The sequence below is a fragment of the Condylostylus longicornis genome, unplaced genomic scaffold (genome assembly GCF_029603195.1).
Source record: "Condylostylus longicornis isolate FDR11 unplaced genomic scaffold, ASM2960319v2 ptg000031l, whole genome shotgun sequence".
NCBI classification, from domain to species: Eukaryota; Metazoa; Arthropoda; class Insecta; order Diptera; family Dolichopodidae; genus Condylostylus; species Condylostylus longicornis.
Window position 1 is genome coordinate 6,326,218 of NW_026578000.1, and position 25,931 is coordinate 6,352,148.

The window sequence follows — 25,931 nt, forward strand, 5'->3', positions numbered from 1 at the left end:
GTTTAAAAATACTTTTAAATTGTATTCATCTCTTATTTCATTCCTTTACTCGTAATATCATTTCAGTATACCACCACGTGTTAAAATTTTGTACTAATATCAGAACAAATAATATTAATTTACTTCTTCTGCAAAAAAAAAAAACCTCAACCTTTTTAATTAAAACAGACATGTCATATAAAGTAATAAAAGTGCTATACAATAATTATTTTAATCTGAACACTTGGATCTAAAATTTCTTAAAATATAAAGTTCCCGCGAGAAAAAAAAATTTTCAATGTAATCTACAAACGCCGTCCTATATATAATATGCACATATAATAACATAATGTACAAAATTTTTAAACTAAAAATAGACCTCCCAAAAAGGTAGCAAAATTAGTATCGGTTGTCAACATATCGGTGTCTTCGTACGACTATAAAAACGTTTTTTTCATTATTTTTAATTTTCGTGCGTAGTTAGGCTAGTTTGATCTTTAAAATTTAGTAGGTAAATCAAAAATTTTTGTAATTTCAACATGAGAAAATTTCAACATGATGATGATCTAATCTGATAATATTATTTAAAGAGAAGATGCTATACGGACTAAAATACATGAGCTTGCAAATTTACTTTAAAATTTTTAAGTATTTAAAATTGTACATAAGTAAAATTGAAACTTTTAGGATTTAATAATTGTTTTTCTTTTTTATCATCACCTTTTTTTTGGTGTACGGTTAAATGTTAAAGGCGAGAATAAATTTTTTGTTGTTTTCGTTAATTTTTTCAATGAAATTTTCATATAAACATAGAAAGTTTTCATAGAAAGAAATAAAAGTTTTCGGAAAGCAACCTTTAAAACTGCTCTCCATTTTCCTTCAATTGAGTTTTCCACTCCTTTTTTTATGTATATAGGTAGTAATTCTTTCAATCTTATGGAACTTGACGCACAGAAGCGACACTAATTTTGGTTAAACAGATTCGTTATCTCTTTTTGAAGTTACTCTCCATCGTATTTTGTCATTTCATGTGAAATTTGTTCTTTAGCCGGGAATATAACCATTAGTTTTCCTATAGCAGTTGCAAACAAGAACATCGTCTCCCCTGGATATAAGAATATTGACGTTTTCTATAGTTACATTGTGGTACAAACCGCAAAAATATTCTTTTAATGTTTTGATTTGTATGTTGAAAAATGACGAATATTCGTTGATTGTTTTTTTTTGATTCTCAGAATATTTAACACTTTTTTCTGACCAGCATAGAGGTCACGTTCCATCTCTTGTTGCCTATTGCAATTATTATTCTGTTACGCACTATTTTATATTCGTCGTATGTTACTTGGTGACGTCTAAACTTTTAAGCTTTACGTTTTTAGGACGCTAGATATTTTACGCCCTCACAGAACTACGGTTTTTAATTTATCTTTTTATTATTTATGTTAATAGAACATCTACCAAAAGATTATTTCATGTGATATTCACCTCATCTTGCTCATTAATTTTATTTTTTTAAATTTTTGCTGCGAGCCGGCTTTGATATAGGATTTTGGAAGATGAATTTACAAACGATTCTATGTGGTTCTTCTCAGTTATTTGTCAGGTCTCTCGTAACCTATTTGAACGTTTTGCACGAATTTTCATTAAAATCAGGTGATGATCCGTTATTTGTTAGGTGATATAACTTTGACTATGTGTTCTACAGTAGATTTGCAGCATCATAAATTTTCGAATGTGTATTTGTATTACGATTTGTGATCAAAAAAATGTTCCTTATTCTTAAATCATTTTATGCATAGAGCTGAGTCATTCGCCGTTATCATTCATTACATCTTCATTAAGTATATAATTTACCCTGTTTATACAAATAAAAGGATAAAGTCCTCCAATTCATAATATTTTTGATTTTTTAACCAATTTACAATTCCTCGTTTAAAGCTGAATTAAAATTCATTTATATAATATTATTAAACTCATCACCATTTCCCCAATCATTTTTGCAAAATAAAATATATTGACAAATATTAACGACTATGGTAACACTTGTATAACAATGAAAAATACTATATTTTTAAGCTATTGCGTTCCTTTTCTAGAAAAAAAATGAAAAATATTTTCCATATTATTTTATTATACGTATACATGGTGTTCATTAAGCGAAACGGAATTCAAGGTGAAAAATTATAAAGCATAACAACTAATTTAAAAATTACTTTGAAAATAATAATTTTTTTTATATTTAATCACAAAAAAAAAGTAGCAGACAATTTACCTGTGTACAGGTATATACATATATAATAAATTTAAATTTATAAGTTCAACTGAATGCTTAAAGTCCTCCATCACATACAACACTTTTAAATTTTATATTTTTTTAATCAGTAGTCATCCAATGATAATTTTTATTTTTATACTTGAAACTATAACGTGTTTTTTTCCGGCCGATTATGCGGGCTTATTTGGTATTCATTTATACTTGTGAACAATAAAGGAATTTTTATCTGGTACCTATGTAATGTAAAGTAATTGAAAACAATTTTTATTATCATGAAATTGACAACGCCATTTTACTTTTAAATTAATCACTAAACTATACGTGATATTGTTAAAAGTGTATCTAACAAAAGAGTAAAAAAGTTTTGCCACCCCATAGGCTTTTATTTTAATCATTTCTCCATATTATTTTAGTTCTCAATGCTTTTTTATTTATTTTATTGCGAAAAGAATAGAAGGTTTGATAAACCAAAGGTACAAGTGTATAATAACTTCTTTTAAAAAATTTAGAGAAGAAATCTATTATTTTGCACGTATTTTGAATTCAAATTCTTTAAATATTTACTTCACAACTAATTCAACTGGCGAAAACAGGAAAATTGAAATTTTAATCAATTCTACGGGATTCTACAGATAACTTTTCATGTTTGAAGGGTTAAGTTGCGTTACTACGACGATCAATTCGAGTTGGGTAGGAACACTAATACTTTTTGGGATTGCGTTAACGCCTTTGAGAGGCTAGGACATAATCAGGTCTCGGATTTTGTTCGAATCCTTCCCGGACGGTTCCAGTTTTTTTCACTTTGGTTAGAGTGCTTCTCAGTTGTCCTCACGGTGTTTAGAGCTCTGCAAGACTTGATTCTCCATTCCCTGCTATTTTTACTTTTAATAAATAACTTTTCCTTTTGTTTTAGCCCTTTGGGTTAAAATAAGGAACTTATTTTGGTAATCACTGCACTTCGTTTTTTTTTTAAATAAAATACTTTATTTTGAGCATTTATAACATTATAATCTAGTCACTTATGACTAACAAAAAATTTTATTTTGGCACTAATTTACTATGGAATTTTCAAAAAGTTATGTAAGATGTACATTTACATTTACCCAATTATTTCTAATCTAAAAAATATTTATTTTAACACCAGATATATTGTGCCACAAATGCATTTGAGTTCTTTAATTATACACTACTAGTTCGTGAGGTTTAGTTCGATTCAATCTTCTGACCATGTCAGTGATGTCAAATAGCCGAATTACTTCAACATTAACATTTTGCCTTGTTTCGTGTCTTCGTGCAAGTTTTTGTAATTTCACTTTTCACTATGATTCCACTTTCTGCTGCCGTGAAATCAACATGTACTGATTTTGATTCATTCAGCTGCAGTCGCCACATTTTCATCCAAACTTGAACTTTATTTAGTTGGCCCTTGCAGTTTTTCATTTAATTCATCGTTATCATTGCCTACTGCCATGACTATATCAGCGAATGAATGCAATTGTACTTTCCTTTGATACTGGAAAATCAACCTACTTGAAAATAATAAAAAATTGAGCAATATAAAATGCACAAATTAAAGTGACATTCATTTTTTCTTGGACCCCTATAGTTTTAACACAATATTATATTTGGAAATGCAAAATAATCTAACTCGTATATACCCAAATGAGTTCAATGATATTAGATGTACATATAATGATAAATATAATCTAAATTTTCTTTTCTATTTCCTCACGTTTTTATTTTATTTGTTTTTCCTTTAACAATTCAAAAAAAAATTTCCCACAATGTCCATTAACCCTATACTTAAAATATACTTAGTAATAAAATTATAATGATAAATAATGATTGCATGAGAAATGAATCAAAATAAAAGTGGATATCAATCTTTTCATAAGTAAAGTGAAATTTCCAGATTTGTATGATTAGTTTAAGTAAATAAAAAATATTAAAATATGAAACAATAAAAATATGAAGAAAAGAAAAATTTTATTCCCGTAAATTTCAAAATTTTTCCCGAAACTTATTACTGACGAACAGAAATACACAAAATACACAAATATTTTCTAAAACAATCGTCATGATTTTATAATTTTCATCGTAGTTATTATTTTATTATCAATTTTATATAGTTGTCGTCTTAATGACCGAGGTTATGTCACAGCCACAGTACAATAAAATCATTATAAAAAAAATATATCGTGATGAATTTTTTCTTTTTTTATTTTATATTTCGAAAAATTAGCTAATCTCAACAAAATTATTGTAATTTAAATAGAAAAAAAAATTTAAAAAGATTTTCATTTTACTTAGTTTTTTTTTCTGTGCTTTTCTAATGAAATTCAAATTTTAAGGTTTAATTTGTCATCATACACTGTATGTATAAGCGTTTACAAAGTACAAAAATTTGTAAAAGGAAAATATATATCATTAACGTTAATTGTAATTGTAATTAGTATTGGGATTTGTAAATATTATGATTTTGAATTGTAAAATATAGTAAGCATTTAAAAAAACACTTTTATACCGATAACTAAACGATAAGAACTAGTCTGAAATTACAATTTTATTAAAAATTGGTTTACTCACCAGGCATTGCCGTGATATATGTATATCTTAACTCAATAATATAAAAGAAAATGTGTATTACTAAATTATCCGTCCGGTCCATTCACTCCTGGCAAAAAACAATAACAGAAATTATTATAAACCTAAGTTTTTAAAAATGATGTAAGGAAAAATCAAAGTTATATTTAAGTTTTTGATATAAATTTTTTCCTCAAAATGAAACTCAAAGAAATTTAAAACTCCAACAAATTCTTTCAAAATTGAATATACTTACTAAAACAATCTCTTTTTCCGGAAATCTTAATATATTTTAGCCTTGAAATATAAATACTGTATGGTAGGGCAATATATTTTAAAACCCATACTATCTACGGTATACGTAAAATGACATAATTTAATACATTTTATATATAGACGACAAAATTTACGATCTAATCTAAATCTGATGCATATATACGACAAAATCTATGACTTAGTTTAAAAACAAAACTAAATCTGTAAACAGCAATGACGGACGATTTCCTCTGTTAACCCAGACTAATAACGGAACGGCGAAATCTAATTTTTCGATATTTCATATACTAACACTCACACATGGAAACAAATGATTTATCAAAGATCAATTCTACGTTCTTCTAACGCAGGACTATTTTCACCATTAATAACACAGTAATTTTACATTTAAATATTTAATTTTGCATACGATAAGTTCACAGACTTCATATAAAAAGAGAATTTTTATTGCAATTTTCTTAAAAAAAATTGTTATTGCATTGTAATTTAAATGCCTTCATATTTAAATACAAACTTTTATATAAGATGAGAACAAATGAATAATAATTATTAAGGTAATTAACCTCTTATATACTTACATAAAATTTTCCATTAAAATACAAAAAAAAAACAAATAAAATCAAAGAAGATTTCAAATATTGAAGTTTACATGCAAATTTAATTTGATTAATGATTAAAAACCAAGATTTTATAAAATTTCACTATTTGTGAACTCAAATTAACTAACTCTACTATTATTATGTTCCACATAAATGCAAATTTCATTCATAAATACGGCAATTGAAAAAATATTTGTGAGGCATTAAAAATGCTAAAAAGAAATTCGTGCCATTTTAGTAAAACAAAAAATTCTTGAAAAATCTCACAAAATTTTGAAAAAAAAAAAAGTTTACTAAAGATAATTGTAACAAAATATAAGATTTGACAATAAACTTAAGAAAAATCAACTAAATTAACATTAAGAATGAAAATTGTAAAGAGGAAAAAACCATTAGATTACGATAACAGGAAAAAAATGTATAGGGAAGAAAACACTATACAAAATTAAATCAAATTATCTTAGTATTTAGGACATTTGTTTTTGTCGACCGAATGATTTTGTGAAACATAAAAAGACAATAAACCATGAACTGTAAAAAATTTTCTCCATAATGCTTATAATCTTTGAATGCCTGAAACTAAAAATTAGTTAAATAGTTAACTATATGAAATCTAGATCGAATAAAATTTGAATTATACACAAATTATTTTGAGAAAAGCAAAAATTCTCAAAATTTTCTCAAACATTTTCATCGTATACTTATTTTACATTATCATAGTAGAATTAACCATAGTTTTACCATTAACCAAGTCTAAAATTTATTAGATTTAATTTAAATTTTAAACTAAATTTATAGATTAACACAAAAAATGATTATAAATAAAACACAAATAACAAAAATAAGAATAGCAATGAGAATATAGTTAAACACTATACTATTTGGAGCTCCGATCAAATAAAAATTGTATTACCAGATATATATATAGATAGAAAATAACCGGAAAAAATCAATTAAATTACAACGTCCATTGACACCACAACACCACAATAATTTCCAATTTTCATTTTAATCATTATCAACATCATTATCGTAATAATATGTACAAAATGTGATTGAAGTTTTTTTTTATTAAATACAAATGTAAGTATATGCATGATATATGTATATTATTATATGTATAGTTGCAATAATTGAATGTTTATCATGAAAATTCACTATGATTTCTAATTTTGTCCGACTGTCTAGAATATAATTAATGATAAGAAAATAAATTTTGGGTACATATATACTCATCTTTGCGAAAGAATTAAAAAAGCAAAAGTCAGGGCTTCATTTCATAGTTTTCTGTCAGAAGCATTTGAATTAGAACAAATTACGATCGCATATGCATTAAAAAAAATCACAAAAAAATATAAAAGAAAGAACAAATATTCGGTTAATTGAAGAAGGGTAAAGTATAATAAATTTCCCCTAGAAAAAAAACACTGAACCGAATTTCGAAATTCAAGACGAATGAGCAGACAATATAGTGAAGAACGTAAAAGTTGTGGATATAACCAACATGCTAATCAATCAATCAATAGAATCTAACACCTTACTTGTATATTCGATTTTTCGACCTCTAACATATTATGGTCATATATTCTTATTCAACGTTTGCACATCAAATACTGTTCATGGATTTCATTTGATGAGAAATGAATTGCTGTCTCTTATTTCCATTAAGCAAACTCCAAAGACACTTGCACATTTTTATAAAATTTTCATGTGTGAACCCTTAATATCATCAGCTATAGAATGAAAACTATAGGAAAACAGTCAAAACGTTGGCAGGAATAGGAAATCAGTAGAAATGTACTCATTATAAATTTTAATGAAATTTCATTAAAACTACTGTTATTCAATTAACGGTGAAAATTTTAGTAAAATTTTTCTCTTGTTCGTTTTTTTTTATTTTCTACATAACCATAGATCGACATAATTTTTTTTTTTTCATTCAATTTTTGTTGTTCTTTTATCGCGTTATTATTTTTCAGGTACAATGATTTTTTAATTTTTTTATATTTTTTTTGTATTTTCATTCTAGAATTTCTAGTATAAAAAGTGGAAATTTTTCTTAAGTAAAAATAAAATGAAAAATAAAACAAAAATAGAAAAAAAAATATTTTAAAATGCTTAAAAGGTGACCGAAAACACCACAATAATATTGTAATAATGGTAATAATACTAAAAAAAAAATTCAGTAATAACAGAGATACTAGGAAAATACTTTTTTGTTATTGTTGCAGTTATTTTGTAACATTACATTCCTTCAGGTTTTCTTTTCTTTGTAGTCGTACACTACAAAAAAAGAAAAAGTAATAAAGGGTCTTTTACTTTAAAAAAAATTCCTTAACGTTTCAAGGCGTTGCGAATTACTTTTCTTAGAATTACTAGATGCGTTTCTTTTTTCCGTCTCTCGTCAATATTATTGCTACGTTTCTATAATCGTTTTCATACTGACACTGACTTGAAGCAAAACAAGATAAGTCTTTTCAAATACAAAAATTGAAATTTATTTAAATTTTAATGTAAATTATTTGATATTAAAGTCAAAAATGATGAATGTAAATTTTGATGTTCAACCATAACATCCATTGAATCACTACTCTAGTTTTATATTTATACATTTGACACATTATTGAAAACTTCGTTCCTTTAAATTAAATTTCTTCTTCTGTTCTAATTTTTGTTTTTTGTAACATTCTCAAATTAAGGAAATATTTCATGTTCAAGCAATTTTCTTTAAGTGTTTGTTTATTGATAAAAAAAATTTGATTGTCATATCTGAAGCAGTGTCTTTCCTAAATACGACTTGCTTTTATCCGTTTGTGTAAGGATTAATTTGGCGTATTCAAATTCTTTTGTATTAAATGGTTACTGCTAGAATGTTCTGTTGGCGTGTAATTCGTTCCTCTCCACACATTTTCCTGTGACAACTCGACAGCCCACAAAAAGACTCCAGCCCAATGAAAATTATCGTCGCTCGTATCTTGCAAAAGTATTTGCCGCTTCCTTACCATTTACTCCTATTATTAATTAATATTTCACAATAATCTCATTCTAATCAATATTTTCTCTTCATTACTTCTTAATAGATTTTACGAGAATTAGTTGCGTTCTATCTCATATGTGTAATTTTAAATAATATGGGAAATGTTTTTCCCCGAGTTAAATACATAGAGAAGAACAAAAATGCGAGCTAACAGAGAATGTTTGCACGTGTCTTTCAATCACAATTACAATTGTTTTTCAATTTAAATTAGAATTTTTAATGTTTTTCTTTCTACTTTGAATTAAAATAGACACCTGTTTTTCGAAATGAATTAAATTTTTCGATTAAAAGAAAATCACATAATATTTTAGTTCCTCTTGTTTAATGCATAAAATTATTGAATGAATGATTTTTCATTCTCAATTTTTCTTTAAATGGGATTTCTTTTATTGATTTTAGGAAGTAATTATTAAGTGAACAAAGCTTTTTATTTACCATTTACAAATATCTAGAAGGCTATCATAAAGATTTTATATGATAATAAAATTCTAATTTCTTAAGAAATAAATTGATTTACTGTGTTACTCCAATATGTAATCACTTTTTCATCTTATTTTTATTGTGAACTTTTTATAGCGATTTTATAGCTAAAGGTTTTTACGGCATCTAATGTTAAATATCATAAACAGTTTTTAGGATTTTCTTAAACTCCATCTATGTCTCAGTATTTTCAATAGAAAATCTAGCAGACTTCATTTATTTCCCCTGCATGAAATTATTTCCACAAAATTTCGATTTTTTTGTCGGAGAGAAAAAATCACTGCTTGCATTCAATAAATTTCTATTCTTCGTTGCACTGATTTATGACATACATTTGTGAATATTTCAATTGATTCTGCTAAAGTTTCTCCTTCTGTAGCTGCTGGATTTAATACGAATTTCTTTCAGGGAGCATCATTCTATTTGATTTTCTCTTTCTTTCATGTATTCGAACTTCAAAAAGCGATTCACTTACATATTAATGATCAGTTCCTGATTACAGTGCTGTAATTCACATGTAACTGTATTTCACATATCTTTTAAAATTTGGGTATCCTAAGTATCTACAAGTTATCGTATTTTACGCCTTCAAAATAATATAAAGTTTCTTGCAGTAGACATCTGCAATTTTTCTTTCTCTTTTCTGTCATTATAGAACATACCCTCAATCTACCGCTTTAGTATTGAAATCTCCGACGAATGAGGCAGAACGACATCATTAAGTTTTTTCAATTTTAAATCTATACACATTATTATGCCTATCACGGTACTACTTATCGAGACGATGCCTTCCTAGTCGGTATATAGTCGGTGTGCAAATTCTAGTTTCCCTAGTTCGTGTATTTTAAGTACCGCCAACGTTTAGTGTAACATGTCAAAACTTTATTTGAGAAATATTTCAAATTTTATTAAATGCTTTCCGTTATTTCTAATGCAACAATATTAAAATAAAAAAAATTCTTCAAAGCTATACGTATATACATACATATGTAATTGTCTGCATCACATTGTACCATGTAACAACCAAAATGGTTTTACATAAAGTTTAAATATTATATAAGAATATCAAATTTTTTTAAATAAAAAATGTTGACCCGCATCTTTCCAATTAAAATCTAACCTTTGATTCTATAATAGCAATATAATCATTATAAATATTTGACCTTATATGCATGAATAAGTATATACACATCACTCATATTATGAAAGAAAAAAATTACATTCCGTTAAAAATTACTATAATGTCAGTATTCTTTCAAAATATTCACCATATTTATTTAAAACTAAAATTACTCTGTACCATAGAACTAGAATATTAAATCTCTAAATACAATATTATAAATTAAAAAGTGAAATGTTTTATTCAAATTTCTCGATAATCTTGTTGTACTTCTTATAATCTCAATCATATTGCATTTTTCAATAGAATTGATAAGAACTTCATTCAAGAAGAGGGCATATTTTTAATATAAGAATTATAAGATTTTTATTAAAATCGTTTTTTTTATAAATATAATTATATATATATACACATAATATTTATAGTATTATTGAGCTTATCTTTTAAGGGAATAATAATTCATGCAGCAACTGGAGTATGAAAGTGGAAAATAAATTGATAATTATATTATTTTGTATATGTTTTAATGAAATTTACAATAAAAATATTGACTTCCTTGATAAAAACATAAAAAAAAACACATATTATTATGTCAGAGTAACTGATACCCTCATTGTCATTATTATAACTTTCTGATATATGAGTATATATATATTATGTAAGTATATTCCATGCATATTTAAATTAAATTTTATTATAATTAATAATTAATAATTTAAGAGTTAACATTTTTGAGTTTCTTTTCTATTTATTTGTCTATTTTATGACTCAATGAGGTGAAATTTGAGATTAAAAATAAATTAGTTGTACAGATGTGGGTTAAAAAATATTAATTTATAATTAAAACAATTATTAACAATTAACATTGAGAAAAATGTGGGTAAAAGGGATAAAATTTCTAAAAAAAAATATCTTTAAATATTCTTACATAATATTACAAGGCAATGAAAGTTTTTTTAAGTAATAGTAGTTTTTTTAAAATAACCCACTTATTGTTTTGAAGGTGAATTCTGAATATGTACTCATGGTAGGTAATTTTGTTACGGAATATTCGGAAACAATACTCATAATTCATACTACTCATAATTATTACATTATTCTGGCCCCTCTGTTACTGTCACTTATTTTTTAACTAAAATTTTTGAGTCCATTTTAATCTGTGGTTTAGAGTCTTTCAAATTGGAGCATGTTAATAGTATAACAATATTTCTGAGCATAATACTTAGTGAAACTTTATAGGTAATTTAATTATTTTCATCACTTTAATTATTTCAATGCAACAAATAACTCATAAATCAAAATATAATATTAACACATATTTTCATATTTTTATTGTAAAAATCAAAGTATTACCCATCACTATTTCTCCTAATCATAATCTTATTTACATTGTATTTGCATAAAAAAAAAACAAATAATAAATGTAACAAGCAATTCTTCATAATCTACAATATACTAAATTATTCTTCTAATTCATAATTAGTTCAAAATGTCAAATAAATTATAATTTAATTAAATTATTTTTATTATATATAAATTATTAACAGAAACTAAATATTTTAATATTTTTTACTCATAAACACAAAATAATCGCAAACATAAAAAAATATTATTAATCAATTTAAAACAATTAATAATAACGTAACACTAAAATAATTTAAAGAGAGAAATAATATTAATTTATTTTCACTTTCATAATATTTTGCAGACATATGATAAGATAATCAATTAAATTATTGACTCACACTCAATTCAATTCAATTGAAGAATCAGACATTTAATATGTATGTCGCTTAGAGTTTTTTTTATATGAGATTGAGAATTGAAACCTGCTGAATATAGAATAATATTGTTACACTCTCAAACAATCTCAATTATGAAACTATCTAAAAATTATAAAGTAACAGTGCTGCCAAATAGATTAGCCCAAATATCTTAATTTTTTTTTTAATAAAATCTAAATTTTGAATATACTTAATAAAAAAAAAACAATCTTTAAGAACCTCGGTGATATTCAATTGAAATTCAATTGCAAAATGGAAACCAAAAATATCACAATTTTAGTTCAAACCAAATGAGACACCAAAGAACAAAATTAACGACCTGCATAATGACGTATGTGCATTTCGTTAATACACCAAATCATTTAATACAGAATTAATTGCAGCGGAAAAACTGAAATATTTTGTGGCTGTTTGGTAAATTTTTTTTTTTTTGTAAACTGTTAAAAATAAAAGTGTGATTCTGAAAAATTTCAGTAGCATTTAAAAATCTTAATTTTTGTAATAACAAAATATTCTTATAAGTAAAATTTTAAGTGTGACCAAAAAAATCTTCAATTTAAAGATAAATTTTCATTTTTGGTAGCTCTATATACTACGTTAACTAGAGAGGTACTGTTATATCCTTATTCTTTACCTCCCAAAATAAAAACTAAAAATAAAAAAAATTCTCTTTTAATTATATTACACTCCAAAAGATTTGAGTCTCAAAATTGTTTTTTTTTTTTTTTATTGAGAATTTATTCTCTGCTCTATATAGATAGTGTTATCAAAAAAAAAAAATAAAAATAAAAATATGAAAAATTTAATTTTTATATTATTAAGATAGTGGAGATGTAGATTATGCCACCATGTGATTATTTTATAAAATACTCACGACTCTCCAAGTTAGTTGTTTTATTTTTTGTGTTTTTTTTTTTATGTTTCTTCCCTTGAAATATTATTATGATGCCTCTTCTTCTCCATATCATCGACAATATTAATATTTTCTACATTATAATTTAAAAAATATAAATTGATAATGTATTGACAATTTTAAATTCAGTTGGTTTTTAGCATTTTCCCGGTTAAATTCACGATTCTTTTAAAATATAAATACGTGTAATATTATGTATATATAAAAATGTGAATTATATTTTCCGCTCTTATACCGTTATATTATATAAAAAAAAATTTCTTTTATTATTAATTCATTTTTAATTAATTAAATACAAAAATTTGAAGTGAAATTAACGAAAAAGTGTGAAATATAAAAAAAAAATTAATTTTTTTGTTAAATAGAGTGGAGAAATTTATAATTAAATTCTTTGAATATTGCATATATACTAAAAGAATTAATAATATAAAAAAAAATTAGTTCAATTTGTTTTTTCTTTTTTTTGTTCTTTGATTTTGCTTTTTGAAATGAAAATTCAAATACAATTTATATTAATTAAATTTTTATTAATTATTAAAATTAGTGAATCATATTATTCATCTAATTATAATGATACAACTAATGAATTACCGTATATATTTTATACTGAAACTTTACCAACAAATATGAAATTTATGCCAACATTATCAAATGGTCATATTGGTTTTACAATATTTGGTAATTCAATATTTATGAATGGTGCATATAATGGTATACATGGTTTAAGTCATCGTGCTAGAATACCAAATTATTCAAATTTAACTATTACATATGATAACAATTATAATAATAATAATAATAATATACCATTAAAAAAATCATATAGTATGAATGTACATAATGGTATATTTGAAATAAAATATGAAAATTCTGATATAAAAATAATACAATTAATTTATCCACATCGTTATTTTAATCGTTTAATTATAAATCAAATTTATATTCATCGATTAAATGCAAAAGGTATATATAAAATAAAATTTTTAATATTTTATATTAATTTTAATATATTTTATAATAATTTATTTAAATACTAAATAAATAAGTATAAGGGATTTGAGATAATTATAAACAATTGTACCCATGTTACCATTTCTCTAAAATAGTTTTTAAGAATAATTAAGAACAATTAAATGATTGCAAATTGAAGTATATACAATAAACATTATCTTATAATTACGGGCAGTTATATAATTTCTAAAATATAAAATAATTTTCAGTAAATTTTGAAAATGGAGCAAATATTTAAATTAGAGAATTCAATAATAATTTATTGTAAAACAAAGTTTTACTTTATTTTTTGTTTAACAAGTTATAATACAGCATTATTGCAATTAAAATTTAATTTACATACTATGTAGTATTCTTCAAATAGTAGTATATTTTCAAATTCAACTTCAAATCAATAAAAAATATTCCGATTTAACATAGAATATGGTGATAATCAACCGTAAATTCAAATATTCTTTGTATATTTAATAATCCTATATTTTCCCTATAAAATACAAACATTAAACAATTTTTTATTTTTGTTATTTCCCCATTATGAATCCTTTATATACATAAAATTATTGCATAATACACAATCATATTCAAAATTTTAAATTAAAAAATAAGCAAAAAATAATGTTTTTTGTTTTTTTCTCATGATGATTCTGATGATTCTTCTTTTAATGAAAGTTCAATGTCAATAATACTTTTTAATGAAATTGTAAATTTGACCTAGATTCGGGTAATAATAAAATTATAAGCTTTTTATATTTTTTTTTTATTTATAATGTTTCTTATACTTTTTATTATTATTATTTTTTTTTTTTTGTTTCAAATAAGAAAAATTTATTAATACATTATTTTAATATATGAGATGAGAAGAAGTGTGCCGTAATCAATTAACCGTCTGTTATATATATTGGTACATTTATATGTTCTCAATCTATATTCATTATTTATAAATAATTTTTGTATATAAAATGTAAAAATATAAAATTTAAAGAATATCTTTTATTAGAATATTGAACTTTTTGTTTTATTTTTATTTGATATACTTATATATATAAAAAAGAAACTTTAAAGTATTATAAAAATTATATTATTTTTATAACATATTAATTGGAATTGGAATATTTTCCTGGATAATTATGATTTTTTATTCTGAAATATTGTTACATAAAATCCATCTAAAATATTTTACAAAAATGTATGTTGTAACGTGTAAGTGCATCCATTAGTACAATGAATTAGCGCATCTAAGTGTGTATGCCTTCTATGTTAGAGCAAATTTCGTGAATAACAAAAATAAATTTACTTCGGTACCTCATTATCGATTAAAATCGATAATGCAGGCGGACACAAACTATATTGCACAAATACCTAAAAAAAAAAAACAAAAATTAATTATAAGTTTTGCAAAAATATCATGTCTAAAAAAATTTTTATAAAATTTTGATTTAAATATTATATAAACAATAAAAGTACCTATAATTTATAATTTTTTGAGATTCTGTGATAATAAAATATGCCTTTTTATTTGACCTTTTCTATGATTCCATTTTTTTTTGTTTCACCCAATATACAAGAGGCGAAAAGAATATTAATTTAAAATAAATTTAATGATAAACCTATAAACAAATAAAATTATTTGACAACTTATTATTATTAATGAATAAAAAATTTTTTAAACAACTTTAAATGACTCTTTAAAAATATAATACTAAAAAGTGTTATAATCATTATTAATTAGTAAATATAATCAGAGATTTTCATTTAAACATTGCAATTAGTATAAGAGTACATAAGTCATATACTCACTAAATATACTCAAATTTAATTACGAGTATAATCTTATAGTTTCATGTAACTAAATTTCTTTCGGGACTTTTAAATTAGTTAAAGACTTTCGAAATATATTATGTATAAGTTCTCAGAAAATATTGTTCTTTAACTGTATGTATAGAATTTTATAAAAACGAAAATGATAACAATTAATTGAGAGTACTGTAATAAGAAAAACAAAACAGAAATATTACATTTTAATATTAACAATAGGATATTGACGTCATATGGCTATTTACAGTTATTTATAGTAAAATAATGAGCAAATAACTGATGTACATATGCTTTTTTATCCTAATGAAAAAAATAAATAAACAAACTGTTCTCTGGAACAAATATTGATCGATATTTTGTTTTATAAATAAATGAAAAAAACTGGTATATTGAATTTCAATTTAAATTTCAATATTTTAATATTATAATTTATACATATATAACATATACATATATATTCAATTTGTTTAAAAAAAAATATTCATGAAATTTAAATAAAATTCAATACGTTCTAAATGCGAATTAATAAAATAATTTGAAACTGTTATATTACAGTTATAGAAATTATTAAATAATTTTTTTTTAAAGAACTGTCAAAACACACCCACCAATGACACAGATGTTTTTCCAATATAAACAAAATTATTGAAGTATTTTAAAATAAATAAAATAAATGTACATTTCCTTCCGAAAATCTGCCATAAATTTAGATATCGAAAGTTTTTCGCGAATTTTTACCCAATTTTGCAAAAAATAATTAACGAAAAATATAGTATAATCGGCACACATTTGTTTATTTGCCTTTTATATTTCTTAAACTTGGCAAATTATTATTTAATAAATTACTCAATTTAAATAGCTCAATATTGAAAATTGAGTAAACAAAATATATGGAACCAAAGTATTTTTATATTTACTTAAAATATTATGTGAAATAATTGTTTTAATAAAATATAATTAGAATTATAAACATTTTTATTTTTGAAATGTGAACGTCATTATGGCTACATTTTGTTAATTAACCTCAACCCAACTCTCTAGCATATACTTATATTTAAAAATTACTTGTATGTATGTATATACATTAAGCAAAGAAAGAAAAGCTGGTACCTATATTATTTATTTTAAGAGAATTTTATTGAAATTTGAAAGAAAACGAGAAAAAAAATAGAGTTGACCTTGTCGACTCTGTGATATCCGTATGAATTTGCTATCCTATGTGCGAATAAAGTTGTCATAACTAACTATGGGACAAACTATGACTTTAAGTTGCCGTATTACCATATTAATTTATGCAAAATTTCAGTACTATGTGTTTTTCAAAATACTGTGTGTGCCAAACTTCTATTGAAGTTGTATGGCAGCTACCAGAAAGAGTCAAGAAATTTTAACGAATTTTATCAAACACATTGGCCCTACTGAAATATTCGTTTGTGTGGAGTTTCAATACCACAGTTTCTGAGATATAGCCAAATAAATTTTTAAGTTGTACGGCAGCTACCCAAACCGGTACCCCGATCATGTCCAATTTAAATATGGTTCTGTCACTTATTACAATAAATCATTTGTGATTAAATTTGGTGAACTTAGCTCAATTAGTTTTTGAGTTATCGTTTGGACGGACGGACGGACACACAAAGCTAAATCAACTCGGATTTTGACGCTGATCAAAAACATACACTTGAGTCTATATCTAAGACCGTTATTTCTTAGTGTTACAAACGGTAAGGAAAATTTAGTATACCCGTACGACCGTATGGTACGGGTATAAAAATAACATTCGAAATATTGAGCGTATTTAGGTTATTGTTAATGTTATTATTTAAAATTTAAGAATCAACACAATATATATCATCATCTTGTGGCACTACAGTTGTCACCTTTTTTATGTACGGGACATATTATTTCAAGGTCCCACTGCCATTCATTTCTTTTTGCTCCCAGACTCTACATATTAGCTTGTGTATTGTTTGGTGCAAATCTCTTCATCCTGCTTTAAACAGCTCAGCTGTTAATTTATCCTCTCCAGGCGCCTTCACATTCTTCTTTTCGATGTCTCACACATCTTCATAATGGTACTTCACATTCTTCTATAAGTTTTTAATAGGAAGGCGGCAGTGTGAGGGGCTCAAACTCAGGCTGCCCAGAGTCTTGTTTATTCAGCAGCTCTTTAAAGTATTCAGCACATCTTTCCATAACATCTGCGTCGTAATCTAAAATCTCTCAAGTATTTTTTTTTTGCAAATGTGCAATTTTGGTTGGAAAGTGCTATTTTAATACTTTTTATTTTTGTAAAACTTCCTTACTTCTTCTTCTTCTTTCGACAAAGTTTCGTTGCAGTTATTCTTTTCGATTTGTATGCTTCTTGACTTGTTCTCGTATTTCTTTGTATCGTTTTTATTCCAGATTCGCATTCTTTGTCAAACTATTCTGCATTTCTTACTAGTGGTTTATTTCCTAATACGGGTCGTGCTGTATTTGTCGTAATATTTTCTATTCTCTCCCACTCTTGACTCACGATTGGTTGATCATCGTTTTGTATATGTTTTTACGCTCAAAAAAAGGAACGTAACACTTAAGTTGGTTAACTTGAGCTTTACGTCGCATTAACTTAAAATTGTAACTTTGTGTTAGGAATACTATATATTATATTTGTGAAGGTTCAAAACTATTGTTCTGACATAAATTTATTATTAGTTAAAATATTACAAAATGAATTGTACTCACGTATTATACAATTCTACTATAGGTTCAATTAAAATTTTTACAATCACTTTAATTTCATTATCTTTGGTATTGCTGTACAGAAAAAAAAAAAATATTAATTGAAGTCAAGTATGTAGTTAGTTTGGCAACCTAAAATATTTTTACTTAATGTACGAAAAAAAAAGAGAACGCACAAAAACAATTTGCTCAAAATTTGACTTTTTAAAATTAAAGGTTTTTCCTTTGTTTTTTAATAAAAAAAGGAACAACTTGTTACAAACCCTGTAATTTAAAAAAGTCAAAACTAAAATAATGGTGGAATGAAGCTGTTTTTGTTTTATTTCAGTTTTAATACGCAAATTATTGCGATAATATGCACGTTCTCTTTATTTTAAAGTTAATGTACACAAAATTTTTAAAACAATGGTTTTTTTTTTGTAAATAACAAAGAAAGTAGTAATTTGATTTTTGAGTTTTCATCAAGAAAATTATGAATAAAAGTACTTAATGATTGTTTCTTTTGTTAGAGTGTGTATGTACACGTAAATGTCAGTAATAAAATTAACTTTTAAGTATCACTTTTCTATAATTTTCTAATGGATATTAAAAATTCATAAAGCCAAAAAAAAGAAAAAAATAATATTTTAATATACTCAAAATTTTGATAGAAATCAACCTAAATTATATGGTTGTTCTGCTAAGCTTCTTATATATAAATGTGTTTATTATCATAAAATTTTTATAAAACTATCTAACTATATATACATTCAAAAAAAAATTCTATATACACTTAGTTTTGGTTTACCGAATTTATTGTAGATAATAAGGAGAGTATTGTGCTCGCATCAAATTTCATTATGGCATTCGTATAAATATCATGTGTCATACATAATTTTCAAAATATAATTACATATGTATATATATTTTTTTGCTTTAGAAGGTTAAGAAATTTAAAGAAACTATTTCCAATAAAAAAAGTCTGTTGGTGTGTCTCGGTACTAGTTCACTTTTTGTTTTGGAAAACTGAGTTTATTTTCATGAAAATCCTATATCTTAATTCCCTACACGAAAGTAACGAATTAATCAAACTTTTCTATTTATTGGGTACTGAAATAGTGCTATAAATTTTTATGCAGTAAAGATTTACGCAGTGAAAGAGCGTTAAAAATTTTTAGGCAGTATCCTCCGTCCCCGTTCCTACTTACATTTTACTTCTAAAATCATGCAATACGGTATGAATTAAAACTTTTTGAATAAAATATATATATATTTCATTTATTTAGCCCTACATTACTCAATGGTTCCTGATTTAAATTTGTTAAAGAAAAACCATGTATTTAATTGAAATGAAATGAAAATTGGTTCAATTTTAGAAGACGTTGAAAAATTGCCCCTGTTCTAATGGAATATTTTCTGATAATATCTTGGGGCAATTTAAAATAAAACTATATAGAAAACAACACGAGTAGAATTACTAAAATTTTAAATAACATTTCAGAAAATATTGTCTCGTTCAAGTAGTGTTGTCCACATTAACTCTTTTAAAAGTAAAGTTGATCTGATTTTAATTTTGAAAAAATAAAATTAGATAAAATCCAAAGACTTTGAGCAATTCGTTATTTTACACATTTATTATTTCTTCTTAAATTAAAGGAGAAAACTAGAGAACAAAAAATTAAATTAAAAAAATTTTCATGTTTTAACTTCCGTCTGAAAAATTTCCCCCTTTTAAAACACAAAAAAAATAGTACAGTTTTTCTTTAGAGTTTTTGACTTACGATAGCCCTCTGTTACTTACATATATGTATGTTCATATTATTATATTTTTTTTACCCCATCCATTATTACCCATTTCCTATTCTGTACAACTTTACATTGAATCAACAACCTGTAATATGCGGTTTAAATAGTTGAATTAATGGAACTTTAAAAAACATTAAACTAAAAACAAAGAAAACAAATATATATAAGATGATCTCAACTATTTTACATTAACATAATTACAGCACCTTACATATAATTATTATAAAGAGAACATAAAAGTTAATACGTATACATACATGCATATATATGTGCTCATACTTTAATTACTGTGGAACATGCCAAGTTTATTATTAAATGACTACAACAATAGTCACTGCACAATTTGTAGATTGCTGAAGAAATATGAACAAAAGAACTTCTCTCCTCCAACCACCGCGGCCAGACATAGCTTATTGTAGCCTTTCCATATCCCACTTAATCTACCCCGCTTCCAAGTAAATAACCGAATATATAACTCAGCGAGTAGAACGTAAGCTCTCCGACACTGCGAAACCCCCGTCTAAACAATCTACCCCTTTTCACAGCCAAAACAAAATAGTCACACAAAATAAGTATGACAGTCTACTCTTCGCTCCAGAACAAAAGGAAGTCCAATTTTCTCAGTTTGTGCAAGTGATATTTCACCAAACAATGCCCAATAAAGAAGTCAGTAATAGTACGATTTCGATCCATCCCAAGCAGCCATGAGGAAAACTTGTGCCCGCCGTGCCAAAACACCCAAATGAGCGCCACTAATACTAATGTTCCAAGTCTTGCTAACAAAACTGCTCGCTCGCAAAGTCGTCGTTGTTCTTTGGATGACCCTGTATCATAAATCCTGTATGATTCCATGAATTATCCCAAATACTTAACTCATTAATTTTTCCGTTCTGCTTCACTTTGTGAAGGCTATCATTAGAAATGGAGTCCTAAACTATAACATGACCTTGGTCTATTTAAACTTTTCTATCAAAATAAAACCCTTCGAGCTCATTATTCGCTACATACTCAATAGTTATATAATTATATGCAATAGATACTCAAATATTATAGCAGTAAAAATTGAAATTCTGTAGAAAAATGATATGCAAATAAATCGGTCATTTAGAAATTGAGGAACAACCTATGGTGTGACACTACAATATCAAAAATGTACTGGTCATCAATTTACTGTTAAATTCCATTTATTCACACTCTCTAGCACGATAATCTCTTGAATTGTGTTTTCTATTGCAGCACTCTGTTGTTCTGCTTCTTCTATATTAAACTCGCCCGAAAGAGGGTTATTTAAGCTTTAACGACTTTACCAACATTGTCGAATCTTTTGCCGCTTCTTGTTTACCGATTTGTGAATATCTCTTACTTATTTCTCTTCTAACTTATTCTTTCCCTTTCTTATTTATAAGAAATTCTGCAATATTTATCCCTAAATAAATTTAGACACAAAATTACTACATTCATTGTGTAAAGCATTCGTACCTACTGGAATAACATATTTATTGGAATTTCCCTCTTGGTGACGATTTCTCTTTTTATTTTGGCTGCTACCTGTTTTAGTCCATGATCTCTTAATTTCTCTTTTAATATAAACAAATCCTCTTATCCTTTTTTTTTTGAATAATATCAATTAAATAATTTATTATTTTATTAAAAAAAAAACCATAGGTAAACTTAGAATAAAAATTCAACAACAACCTGGTCAAAATACTGATGATATTGATTTTGAACCAATACAAAATTTAACAATAACAAGAACAAAACGTAAAATTGATCAAAGTAATAATGATGATATTAGTATTGGACAATCATCATCTTCATCATCCAATAAACGTAATTATGGCAGTATTAACAACAATAATTATTTTTTGAGACGTCATCATGACATCTATAATTTTATGAAATCTCAAGAAGGCGTCATTGGACAAGATCCTATTGAAGATAATACTTATTACAATGGTAACAACAATAATGATGATTATAATAATAATGAAGGTAAGTAGATACAATAACATTAATAAAAATTAAACAAAACAATAAAAAAGTTATTAATATTTAGTGTTTTCAGTATATGTATATCGCAAAACATACATATACTTAACATGTTATTAAAATTTGTACATAAACAACTTACCTATAATAACATATTTTAGTAAGAGAGGTATTTAATAGCTTATTAGCTTTTTTAATGGAAGTAATAAGTAATTAGTCTTATTTTAAGAATACAATATAGAAAAACGAAAAGAAAAACAAACAATGACATCATAATTCATGTACATACATAGTTAATTGCCGAATTAACTAATTCGGCTATCTTTTAATATTTTTTGCTTTTCAAAGAGTTCCAAACATTTAATCATTCTTTAAACGCCGAATGAGAAAAATATTGTATTTAAATTCTCTCTTTCTCAATTATATTTACTGTGTGATACTCGCTCATGAGAGAAAGAATTTTTATCCTAATTAAAATAATTCGAAAGGTCAATTTTTGGCAAAAAATTTAATATTTACCCCCTATTTGCTATTTGTTAATCCCTTCAATAATTACTGACTATTATTTAAAACGTTTGATGCTATTTATAATGCCATGTACATAGAAATTTCTTAAATTGAATTCAAATGGTGTTGTTAAACATAAAGTCAGATAGACCGAATCAAAGCGAAACTATAAGAAAAAAATTTATTGTTAGTATTTTATAACACGGCATTATTAAAAGCAAAAATAATAATTTAAAAACATGAAAAATGTAAAATCATAAATCACCTCCTTTAAGGTGATTTTTATGTTCTGTTTGTCAGTAGCTTCTCTACTGATTTTTATCATTTTCTTTTTTTTTTCATAAACTCACTGTTCTTTTATAACAACCTGTACATATACCGTGATCTACATACATACAGATAAAAATATTTTCTTGTATTTTTTTTTGTTTTGTTTTTTTAACTTAATTTAAAATTCTTGATTTAAATTTTTTTTTTTTTTTTTTGTTATACAATAATGTACGAGAAGTTTTATTTTTCTTTATTTTTTAAAATTTTCTAAATTCAGTTCAACTATTTTTTTTTCTTTTTAACGTCTTATATAAAACTCATTACATATATTGAATTTTTAATGTGCAGAAACATTACATTTTGATGGTATTAACGGTGCTGCTACAAATAATAATAATAATAATAATAATGGTAATAGTAATGATGCCACAACAGTACTTCATTTAATACGCGGTTATACAAAAGAATTAGAAGATGAAAATTATCAAAAATCAAAGAAGCATATCTGTTGTATATGGAATCATGTTCCAGAAGAGATAACATTAAATGAAGAAGAACACTATGTTTCTTACAGATTTCAAATGGCTGTCGATGAACTTTGTAGTGTAGCCAAGCAGGAAATGAAAGATGGTAAGTCATTCTATATACATGTATTTAATAATAATTTTAATAATATAAAAAATTTCTCGCGTAATAATTAAAATTACATTTTTTTTTTTTTCGTTTTTTATTGTTATCTTGTATATTATTAAGTATTGCTTTGATTTGATCTATAAAATTTATAAAATATGAATATCTTGTATATCCTCATTAAAAGGACCCTTAAAATTTCAAAAATATATTGAAAAATAGGGACCTTATTATTTGAGAAAAATTATTTGTTTTGGATATTACTTAGTGTAAAAATGGCTTAAATCTGAAAATCAATGCGTTTTGATACTCAAATTAATTCTTCGACAGCTTAGAGTTGTTGAAAATTTAATATCAAACGAAATTCTTGACTAAACACTGTAAGAGTCATATAAACTCGCTTAATATTTTCGCCCAATTTTTTGCTTTCTTCTCACTCTGTAAACAAAATTTTTAAGGAGAGCCATCTCGTAATGAGAAGCTGACATACACTTTCTGCGAGTTTCTTCCTTCTCGATTTTTATTTTTTAATAATTGAAGCATTATTTTAATTAGGTTTTTCTAATTTTTGAAAGTTCAATAACATATGATTTGGATAATGAATCAAAGACTATTTTATGTTGTCCTGAAAACGATAATTGTTTAAAATTACAATTTTACGTTATTTCTTTAAATATTTTTGATTATATTCCATTAAAGTAACAAACTAATATTATTCTAATTTTTAAATTAATAGCATTCCAGTATACATCAAAATCGCTTATAGAATCAAATGCCGAACAATGGAAATCATTTTGGGATAAATTTAGTATATCAATAACTGGAAATCAAGAATTGGTAATTCAAAATTATTTTTTAAAGAAAAACAAAAATAATTTTCTATTTTATATTTTTTTCATAAAAATTTTCCCACATTTTAAAATATAATGAATGTGTGTGAAAACAACAATACCCTGAATGAACACATCATCATTATCACTACCATCACAAACAATCATCAATAGGCAAAAACAATTTATGGTAGCATATTTTATTTAGCAAGTTCATTGCCATCATTTGAAAGCAATCAACAAAATAATCCATATTATGGTTTAAGTCCAACTGGTGTTGGTCGTGGCGGTGATAACAGAGCAATTGACTATCAAGGACATAATTTTTGGGATACTGAAGTATGGATGCTACCAACCGTAACACAATTTGATACAAGATGGACACGACAACTATTAAATTATCGTTTTAGAATGTTGGATATTGCAAAGGATAATGCAAGAAAAGAAGGATATGAGGGTGCAAAGTAAATTTTTGTTGTTGTTTTGTTCTTTTTTTCTTATTCTATACCATTATCTTGTTTTATTTAGAATACTTTCATGTTAAAATATTAAGTTTTATATTTGTTAGTTAACTTTTATTTACCTTCTTATTTTATTACTAAAATAATATTAAAAAATTTATGTATTCATAAAAATAATTTGAATTTTAAATTAAAAAAAAAATATTTATACCTATCTAGATTCCCGTGGGAAAGTGCATTCACTGGAACAGAAACAACGAATCCTTGTTGTATGGAAGTAGCTGAATTTCAACATCATATTACTGCTGATATTGCATGGGGAATGCAAAATTATTTTTCAATTACATATGATATTGAATGGTTACATAATGAAGGTTTAGTTTTAGCTGAAAATATTGCAAATTTTTGGAAAAGTCGTGTTAAAAGAGATGATTCAACTGGATTATATGATATTAGAAGTAAGAAATTTTGATATTTTGTATATTTTATGTTGCATTTAAGAGTATAGATACAGAACACTTTTAATAACTGCGATTAAGCAGCTGGAATGAATGTCCTCTTGAAATATTTTGCTATACATGCATCTGAAATGTTATACAGTAATCATATTAAACGAGTATACCCTTAATTGGAACATAAACACATAGAAATAATTAAAAACATCAAAAAAAAATATTGAAAAATGCAAATTAATTGAAATATTTAATAAAATAAATTTCATTAATTTTGATAGATGTCATGGGACCAGATGAAGATCATCCAAATATTACAAATAATGTTTATACAAATGTTATTGTAAGTTATGCCTTAAAATTTGCTGAGTAAGTTAATAATACAAATTGTATTTATAATTTTATTAATTG

General features: G+C 25.0%; 1 protein-coding gene across 1 annotated transcript in view; it reads left to right on the forward strand.

Annotated features, from left to right (window-relative positions):
* LOC129608430 (protein-glucosylgalactosylhydroxylysine glucosidase) overlaps nucleotides 1-25,931 on the forward strand; it is a 41,845-nt gene that overhangs the window by 13,819 nt on the left and 2,095 nt on the right. The window contains exons 4-10 of the mRNA XM_055519923.1: nucleotides 13,591-14,009; nucleotides 22,047-22,373; nucleotides 23,496-23,777; nucleotides 24,514-24,614; nucleotides 24,782-25,071; nucleotides 25,288-25,526; nucleotides 25,802-25,889. Of these exons, the coding sequence (XP_055375898.1) occupies nucleotides 13,591-14,009; nucleotides 22,047-22,373; nucleotides 23,496-23,777; nucleotides 24,514-24,614; nucleotides 24,782-25,071; nucleotides 25,288-25,526; nucleotides 25,802-25,889 (1,746 nt within the window). The remainder of the gene's footprint in view (nucleotides 1-13,590; nucleotides 14,010-22,046; nucleotides 22,374-23,495; nucleotides 23,778-24,513; nucleotides 24,615-24,781; nucleotides 25,072-25,287; nucleotides 25,527-25,801; nucleotides 25,890-25,931) is intronic.